Genomic DNA, 9,663 nt, shown 5'->3' with positions numbered 1-9,663 from the left:
ATTAGACGCTGGAGCAATAGGCAGGGACTTTAAATCAAGTTTAAGATTTAATTTGGCGACCTAAATCAGCGGTGCAGAATGCATAATGTGAACAGATCATAGCATATATAGCATATATATATTTGATCTCTAAATTATCAATCATTAGAATACACAAGCTAGCACTAAGTATGTATACAGTCGTACGGTAGCCCCTAACCAGTGGTACAGTGAATCACCGCAATTGGCTGAGGATAGGGACTGATAGGGACTCACTAGACCACGCCACTTAAAGCCACACATTCAACGCTCCAGCCGTTGTTATGACTTTCGGCTTGTCTCAAACGTACAGCAGTTACACTTCATAAAACCAGTTTAATTTTCATTCATTTGTGTTGTGAAGTTTTATTGTCTTTTTAGATCAAATCTTTTTTTTTATTTTTTTTTTTCATATTTGGGCGGGTGGAATGGATTAATGACATCTCAGTGGGGAATATTGATTTGAGTTTTCAGCTTGGTCACGGAACTAATTCGACACTTAGTCTAGGTTCCTCTGTATTTGTATTAATGATGGGAAATACATGATTTGCGTTAAATTTTTGAGTTCCCGCTCTACTGCAAACGATGACACGGTCACGGCAGTTGTTATGACATAGTCCAAACAAGTGATGGAGCGGCTCTCTCTCCCAGCTCGTGGAAGCAGAGGGGGAGGGATGAGAGCCAGGGATGGCGCTGCATCGTTAGCAGCGTACTTTATCACAGCATCTCTGTCCTCTTTGGCAGGAAAAAACGCCCATCCTAGGAAATGTGGGCTTCCTGTTGTTTTATGGAGCCTTCCTGTAAAGGAAAGAACGAAAAAAAAGTTAGGATATGTAAGCACAGGCTAGCCTCCAAGTGCAAGAAGGACACAGAGCATTGTTGGGCAACATGACAGCCAACAGATTTCCCCTCGTTTTTGCTGTCTCTTTTCTTCTTATGTGTGGTAAGTGAACCTTTTTACATGCCTTGCTTTGTATACAGTGAGTACTTCGGGGCTCCCCTCAGAGTAGGAATTCCCAAGCGTAGTCCTGTGATTAAGTCTGTGCTCAGAGAAAGATTGGTGTAAGAGTAGGTCATAGAGCTGTACTACCAATTTATTTCCTATAATTTGATTTTAGGTGCCTTTAAATGGCCTTTAATTGAACATGCACGCACATATTTAATTTTTCCGTTCGTGTTATATGAAGTCAGTGCTGCTTTGGTTGTGAAATCCTGCGCTGATGCAGATGTTTAAAATAACAATTTGGCCTCGTCACTGATGTTTATTTGTTCCACCTTTTGGAACCAAAGTACAGCAGATGAAATTCAATTTACTTCCTGATAGGGATGTTTATTTCTCTCCCTCATACAGCCTTGTGTACCCCAGTAGGTTGTCTGGTGGATGAAACGTTATCAATGCAGTCAGCCAACACAGTAGGTAAGAATATTGTTATTGTAAATAAATACAATAAGATTCTCCCTCAAGGCTGAACAATCCTCATTTGCATCCATATCCAACTTTCCGTGTATCGTTGCTCTCCAAGCAACTGCACGGTATTTTCTTAACATTTTGGTAGTATTTTGGAACATATTTGTGTGCGTGTAATCCTGTGCACCAATCAATCAGTCTTGGCGGAGGAAAAGTGACCTAGCACACATACTGTAGTACTCAAAACTGTATTTTCTACGTTACTGATACTGATATCTTTTTCTTTACAGTGTATCAATCCACAGAGATGACGATCGATATTGCCAGTAAGTGCCTGTTTAAGTCAGAAATGCATAATAACACCCACACCCTGTATCACATCATAACATGTTAGGTGTTTCTGTGGGGAATATTTGGCATCATAAAGAGCTGCGAGTTGTGGGAGATGACGACCTCAGCCAAGATCTGTGTGCGTGTGTGTATGATCCCTCTGCTCCAATCCAACACAAACTCCCGGTGAGGTCTCATCAGCCGAAGCCTCGTTGAAAGGTTAACTGAAACCGTGCCCCACCTGGCGCAACTTCCTGAGTTTGTTCGTCATTGCTCCCCCCCGCTGCGCTGCGACTGACGTGGCGTTGTGAAACCGGCACGAGCGCCCCTTTGCTGTTCCTCATCGTATGCCCCCTCTCCTCCTCCCGCTTGCCAACTCCCCCAAGTCGTAGCGCCTCCTCTGCAGAAAAGACACACTTCCTGATGTCATGACTAAATAAAAAAGCCCGGCTAGCAGATGTCAAAGAGAGGCCCCGTGAGCTGATTCTGTGACATGTAAAGTACCGTGATTTTGGCCGCTTTGCGATCAATCACAGGAGTCATTTTTGACAAACAGTTAAGCGCACCCGGAAAATATTGTACCACACCAATTTCAATGGAGCTTTGCTGTGGTGTGGTGCACGGGTCAAGGAAGAAGCTGTGACATTTTTTGGAGAGGATCCAGATAAAAGTGCAGATATAGAAATTGATTTTGTATAGACAGGTGATGCGCAGGTCAAGGAGGATATGAATGATGGTGTAAATACTGGAATTTACTTTGGACACAAGGAATGGAGAAGCTATTGCATCTTGGTCAGGACCGTGAGCAAGGTTGTGCAGGGGTCAAGCAAGAATCTGGAACATGAGATACATGAATTCACTGCGTGGAGGCATGGTGCGCGGGTCAAGGAAGATGCGTTATTTGACTGTAACATTGCAATCTCTGTGCTTTTGGGAGTGCTGGGTTGGTTGCTTGATTCGCACGTTAGTTTGTTTTTTATTTGGTTCAAATGAAGCCAAATATCGATCGTGAAGATCTTGCAAGGCCGTGATTCCCATCCAGCCCCCGAGAAGCTCTAAATTTTTGCGGATGTTTCCTATTTGGCAGAGGCGGCCCCAGAAAAAAAAAAAGGAAAAAAAAGGCAAATAAATCACATGCTGTGAGGCTGGCCAGGCCTTCCACTGTGAGAAACTGAGACGAAAAAGCAGAACAAGAGTCGAGGACTAAAGGGTTTTCAGATGTGAGTCCAGCCCAGCTCGCTTTGGGTGTGCTCCCTTCTTTTTTCATTTGGGGGAGAATGGAGAGGACAATCTCTGTTGCCTCCACCCCCTCGAGAAGGAAGGACCATCCCAGGGAAGCGCGAGTCGGGAATGGGAAGAGCTGCTGCCGAGGCGAGGGGGCCGTCGGGCGGATCTGAGGGGAACATCTGGTGAGGCGGGCAGGGTAGCTCTCCGTCGGACATCTGGTGGCGAGGGTTTCAAGCCGCGTCGTTCTCATCCTGCCGCCGCTTCCTGTTATGCCTCGCTGTACCTCGGCGTCTTCGTACAGGGTCATCCGTGCGGGAGGAGACACCCTGATTCATTTATTCTGACATGAAGGGAGCGCTTGGTTTGATTGGGGTGTTCCTTTTCTTTCTCTATGGTGAGTGTGTGTGTGTGTGTGTGCGTGTGTGCGTGCGTGCGTGAGTCTGCATGCACTCGCTTCCCCTTTTTCCAGCTGCAGATGTCTTCCTGTAGAACACATGAAGCTGAATTAATGGACACATTTCCCTTTTGTTTTTCAATTGTATTTTGTATTGCACACGTTCCATCCTAGCTTCTAATCTTAACTGTTTCCCCCCCAGATACCACCATTGGAGGCACTACCTCACCAAGCGGTATGTGGACGAATCGTATACACTATTTCATTAGGTACACCTGCACAATCTAATGAGAACCAATTTGAAATTCAGGAAGGGATGGGGACCAAGTACGAGTACAGATGTGTACAGTATTGCCATTGATACTCAAACTCGTAAACATGCTCCGATACTATGACACCAATACCACTTTAGCAGCCTGGCATATATCTTCCAGCCAGTTGGAGTAGCAGCCGTGTTAACTGTGTGGCGCTAGATTAGCGCAAACACCGATGACAACACTTAAGCCGCTGCAAATTATGCGCTGCGAAATGGATGACGAACTCTGCTGCTCATGGGGGTAGTGTGGGGGCGGTGGGGGGTCGCGGCCTCTACACAGAGCAAAAACACACACGTGCAGCGAAAGCTCTCCGAAACCTGTGCAACAACCCGACATACAAAAATGCAAGTCTCTCAGTCGAGACGTGTCACTTCAACATTCTTCCTTGACACCAAGTACTACTTTACTTTTAGCCAGGGATTTGGCGCCATCTTGTGGCATCTTAGAGCATTATAGAAAGAATACAAAGACATATGAATACATTAGGTGTACCTAATGTAGTGTCCAGTGTATGTATGATTTGAATGTTATTTTTAAATTGATTCTTTCCCCCCAAAATCTCTATCTTCCAGCTTGCGGAAAAAGCACTGTCAGCTGTATGAACTTCCACATTTTCTGCGACACTTTTTACGGGGGAGCCACCATGGACTGCCTTTATGAGCTCCTGGCGCACATGTGCCTGTGCAACTTTGACATGGCCATGGCGGCGTTGAACACCACCGACTGGTGCGCTTGGGGCAATGTGAGCGGGTAAGCGGTCGTCACGGCTGAAGTGTTTTCAAATGGTGTCACACGTGCATGACGGTGAGCCGCCGGCTCTCAACAGGTTGTACAGCAACTTAAGCCTGTGCACCGAGAACATCTCTGACTGCCTGAGCATCCCGTGGCCCAACCCTCTGGTGGAGCAGACGTTTGTCGACATCCACCACAAGTTCTTCAAGGACTGCCCCATGGAGGAGCTCAGCGACCCGGCGCCGCCCATCATCTTCGCCCTGGTCATCACGCCCATCCTCCTGATCCCCATCATGGTCAGTCTGGTGGTCCTCAAGACCAAGAATGGAGATGGGAGCTCCTGATCCAATTTGGGGGAGGGCCAACGATCAAAAACATCACTGGAGATTTAGAATACCATAGGTGCTTTTCAGCCAAATACATCCTGGAACATTTTGTTCCTGGTCGTGTTATTCAAAGACCAAAACGTTTCCTATGATCTATTTTAATCTATTTTCTGGGAATTACACAAATCAGGCCAATGACGCAGGAAGGATCCGGTTGAACCATTTGCCAGTTCTGCCTTTGTTGTTATATTCTCTACCCTTTTTTAGTTTCTCCCAGACTCGTTTGGCTCATCAGTTATCAACCTTGTGAATATCTCGGCATTTTCGTGTCAGACTGCCGTTTCCAGTTCCCTCGGCTTTCATCTTTCATCATCATTAGAAGAAATGTTCAACAAAGCGTACCACCTCGCTGTCCGTTCATCTTGTAGCATGACGAAATTGAAACGGTAATGAAAGTGCCGAGCCTGCTCCAAAACACCTGAAACCTTTTTATGAAGTTCTACCTTCTGATCAGAATCAGAATCATCTTTATTTGCCAAGTATGTCCCAAAAACACACAAGGAATTTGTCTCGGGTCTTTTTTTGGAGATCGATTTGACCTGGCACATTTTAGACCATGATCTTCTGAACGTTACCATTTCCAGGAAAAACCTCCTGTGGATCAAGTCCTTGCTTTATCTGAAGCCACGTTTCCATCAAGTGGTTAACTTCATTTGACACGAGAAGGATCCGGTCAAAACAGTTTGCCGGTTCTACAGTTTTGTTTTCTTGGCATATACGTTTTTACTTCGGACTGCCGTTTCCCGTTCCCTCGTCATCTTGCTGTCCATCCATCTCATAACATGATGACATTGTTGTAAATTAAAATAGTTCCTAGACATTTTTAACCAGCTCCCAATCGGAGTTGGACTCGTGCCGGGGGAAATGTATCTACCCTAGAGGGTTAGGGGTTGCTCGATTTGCCCTGGCACTAGATTTTAGACCATGATTGTCTGAAGGTTCCTAGTTCCAGGGGTAAGTTCACATGGACCATCAACTCCTTGCTTTATCGCAATAATCCACATTTCTGCCAATCGGTCGAGTCTAGTTTGGTCACGTAAATCCTGATGCGGCTTCTGTTTCGGGGTTTAGGGACGCAGTTATTACAGTAACTAAATAAAAAAAACAAGACGACAGTTTCTTCTCGACATGAAGCTTTTTATGACAAAAAGCAGTTTTGTGTTGTGCAAGCAGAGACTTTTCTTTGTCCAGCTGTGCCCCTTTTGACACCCACCCACTCTTTTTGGTGTCCCCACAGCAAGGATGCCAAAAGTGATAGACAACGGTGCGTTTGACAAACAAATCGTACCAAAGTGAACAGACCTGTGCTACTTGGTGGAGACAGCCCCGTCATCTTTTTAATGACAAGACCTTCGTGGATTGGTCGCACTTAATGTGAAGCAAATGACGACAAGCACCTTTAGCACATTGTGTAATTATGACAAAAGCGCAAGAGCTTGCTAGTAAGACATATTTTGATTACATTGGGAGTTTTTGTCCCCCCCCCACACACACTAAGTGTTGGGTGGCACAGGTAGCTAGCTATTCATTATATTGAGTCAGCCCGGCAATCTGCTCGGGTCGGGCAGGATGGGATGCCAGAGGTGATGGAACACAGTTATCAGGAGACGGAGCCGTCTTTCCTGCTATTGTCTCCTTTTAAAAGACAAGCCTTCCTCCGCCATCCTCATCCTCTTATGGAGAGCTGATTTATATTTAACGTAATTTCAATGACAGGAAGCAAAAGATTTCAATAATGTTTCGCCTTGTCTGAGTGACGAGAAAAAGCTCTTTGCTATTTCGGATTTAGTTGCTATTTATGTGATATTTCTGTGTATTTTCTGAACTTCCTATAGCGTCTGAGAGGAAACAATACTATGTACTGTATTATAATAATTAAAAATTTCAAACATTGAGATTTAAGTTTGCTTCTCACGTGATATTTACCCATCTGGGCTGTCATGTAAGTCTAACAATGTCATAAAAAAGAAGCTAGAAATGCCAAATTAGTGAATAGTTACCATACTATACACTATTAAAGTTATAAATAAAAAAAATGTGCAAAAAATTGAATTAGAAATAAAAAATAGAAATAATGTTATGATAATAATGGTATTAGAAAAAAAATGACTTTGATCATATTTTGCTTTGATAGACTCTTTGATCCCTACCAAGCAGCAAGTGGCTGGGCAATTGCGACCAGGAAAAATCTTGACAAACGTCTTGATTTAGTCTGCTACCAAGCTAATAAATTCAAGTTTTGAAGTTGTTGTGCAGTCGTGTGATTTATATAATTGCCCATCAGAGTGGCAAAGCGCATATCAGAGAAAATACTTATATGCGGCTTATTGTATAAAAACACCACTGACACTCCTGTCACACCCGCCTTTGGCGCAACACTGGGGGGAGGGCCCTGTGTGTGTGTGCGTGTGTGAGACCTCCCCCTTCCTCTCTGGATGTGTGGGGTCGTCCTCTTCTCCACCCCTTCCAAAAGAAAGCCACACACTGTGTTGATGATCCCACTCATGTGTGCCACTGCCCTCAGACGTCACGGTCATGTGTGCCACTGCCCTCTGACGTCACGGCGGCGCAAGTGTGAATATAGCACCCATCATTGGCTGATTCGCGTTACAATTACCTCGTCTCACTCAGTAATATACATTTAGTATAATAATGTCAATGCGGTCGCTTTGCTTGGAGTAAAGCGAGCAGACATCGACCTCTAGTGGTAGATAGAGTAAATGAGTAAAGGGGATTTTATTTGTTTTAATTATTATTATTATTATTTTTTAGATTGCTGTATGTATGCTACGTCGCAATACGAGTTGAAAATATATCTCACAATTTGCAGGCGTTGATGTAAAAAAAAAAAAAACAAACAAAAAAAAAAAGAAGTACACAATTATCTTTTTCATTGGTCGCTGTCGGTGTCCCTGCGTCCCAATACTTGTGTGCCTCCAGTGTATTTTGGATGAACTTAAGGTGATTATTAGTTTTTGCACAACATTGCAAGAGCACAGCTGCAACTCCACTTGTGTGGGGGCGGCGGGGGTCTTGGCTGCAGGAGTCTCTCTGGGGGGGTCGCCGTGTGCTCTCACAGTGGGAGGCCAAGAGCAAAGCAACAAAGGGCAACCGTGTCACCGTCTGCTGGTGTTCTGGCCGGCATGCGTGCACACCTTGGCCGTAGAAATGGGGGCGGGTGGGGTTTGCCCTCGGTGTCACTGGAACGTTTATCAAAAGTGAGAGAATCTAAAGTGTGCTGTGCAATTGTCTCTACCAAATTCAAAACAATTGTGAATAATAATACTGTTGGAAACAAAAGTTAAAAATAGTATAATGGTATGAGTGAAAATATATATATTTAAATATATTTACAAAAGAAATAGCAGGTTTTGCCCATACGTACACCTCGTTGAATAACACGTTTCTTCTTTAAAAACAATGCAATACAATCTAAATGTACATCCAATGTTTCTGAATCCCCATTTTGGGGCAGTTTTGCTTCAATAGCCGCACATGTTGGCTAATCTACTAACTACGAGCTACGGCCTCAAGATGGCAGTCTGAGAGCGTTTAGACGCTGTGAGCATCCAATTAGCTGCACACGCACTTTTCATTCGGTGCTGCTCCAGTGAAATGTTTGAGTCCAATATTTCACGCAATTGTTATATCAAATGTGTATTTTTATTTTTTTTAAATTTCATTTGGGTGCAACAATCCCAATTGACTTTAGTCACACTTTTCCATTCTCAAGCCTGAAAAGCAAGCAGCAAACAGCAACACTGCTGCAAGTGGCAGCTTCCCAACAATGATTTTCTATCATTTGCCTGCCGGCAGGTTCCACTGGAGGCTTAGGCGCTTATTTACTCGGATCAGCTGACGATTATGTCATAAAAGGACGTGCCAGTGTGTTAAAATCCTGCATCCATCCACTTCTAATATAACACATATAGGGGGGATTTTCACACACATGTGATGTCTGGCATAAAAAACAGCTACAGTATACACTGCGGTTTAAATATCACCAACGCTGAGCTTCTTAAATAATAACCAAATAAATGACAGTCTAAATGCCATACTGTTTTCTTCCACAGTACGTAGGCGATAAATATAAACACAGTTTGCACATAATATCGTCCATTTGATATAACTTCCCATCTGTGTGAGTGCAAGTGCATGTGTCAGCTGCCCACACTCAGATGCTCATCGGACAGACTTTCACACACGTTCAAGTGTATATGAAGTGTTCCTTGTGCTGATAAGGAAGGGAAATATTTGTGATATTGTGTATTACAGCAAATATTCCCCCGTACTGTACACGAACGCTGCCAGGGCGGCGCCCAAAGCCGACTGGGCTGAGGCCTACGGACCTTTTCTGACGTCAACCAGTGGCGGCCGGTCGAGTTTTGGAGGACGGCGACATCAACACTGCACCATACGATGCCAGCGATCCTCAAAGTGTGGTACGAGTACCGCTAGTGGTATGTGAGCTCCCTCTAGTGATACACAACAGAATTACTGAATGAAATACAAATAAAATGTACATTTAAAACACAAGATACAGTAACTTGAGAATGACGTAGCTATGCAAACAGCCTGTTCAAACTTTTGTTTAAAAAAAAAACCTTTTTTTTTTTTTAAATAACTCAAATTTTTCAGCTTTACCTTTGATGTGCAATACATTTTTAATTGTATCATTATTTAAGTGGCTCCCTTTTCCCGATATTTAACCTCAGCGCTAATGTTCAAACATAAACGTGCATTGACAGATGTACGTTAAACGAATAAAATCGGTGTGTTGTTTTTTGGTCTACTCTATTACTGTATTTTAATGTCCGCCATGATGGTGGTCCTTGGAGAGCTAGGTGTTTT

The 9,663-nt window shown here is 43.8% G+C and overlaps 1 protein-coding gene across 5 annotated transcripts; it reads left to right on the top strand.

The window, feature by feature from the left end:
- The first annotated feature begins 776 nt into the window (after positions 1-776).
- On the top strand, positions 777-9,297 carry ramp2 (receptor (G protein-coupled) activity modifying protein 2). 5 transcript variants are annotated; one of them, XM_061701469.1, is made up of 7 exons: positions 777-961; positions 1,385-1,435; positions 1,717-1,752; positions 3,580-3,612; positions 4,267-4,444; positions 4,521-4,722; positions 9,088-9,295. In XM_061701469.1, the coding sequence occupies exons 1-7, from the start codon at positions 907-909 to the stop codon at positions 9,148-9,150; spliced, it is 618 nt and encodes a 205-aa protein (XP_061557453.1). In that variant the 5' UTR covers positions 777-906; the 3' UTR covers positions 9,151-9,295. The 5 variants fall into 5 exon arrangements, with proteins under 5 accessions (XP_061557453.1, XP_061557454.1, XP_061557451.1 ...); XM_061701470.1 differs by having other exon boundaries at positions 778-961; positions 1,388-1,435; positions 9,088-9,294; XM_061701467.1 differs by having other exon boundaries at positions 778-961; positions 1,370-1,435; positions 9,088-9,294.
- The last annotated feature ends 366 nt before the right edge of the window (positions 9,298-9,663 follow it).

This window comes from Phycodurus eques, chromosome 16 (assembly GCF_024500275.1).
Source record: "Phycodurus eques isolate BA_2022a chromosome 16, UOR_Pequ_1.1, whole genome shotgun sequence".
Lineage (NCBI taxonomy): Eukaryota > Metazoa > Chordata > Actinopteri > Syngnathiformes > Syngnathidae > Phycodurus > Phycodurus eques.
This window is presented reverse-complemented; position numbering and strand designations above follow the sequence as displayed.

Coding starts and splice junctions, on each gene's coding strand:
- ramp2 (XM_061701467.1), top strand. CDS start 907: ATGACAGCCAACAGATTTCCCCTCGTTTTTGCTGTCTCTTTTCTTCTT. Junction 3,613..4,266: donor AGGCACTACCTCACCAAGCG/GTATGTGGACGA, acceptor TCTATCTTCCAG/CTTGCGGAAAAAGCACTGTC. Junction 4,723..9,087: donor TCCTCCTGATCCCCATCATG/GTCAGTCTGGTG, acceptor TGTGTATTACAG/CAAATATTCCCCCGTACTGT.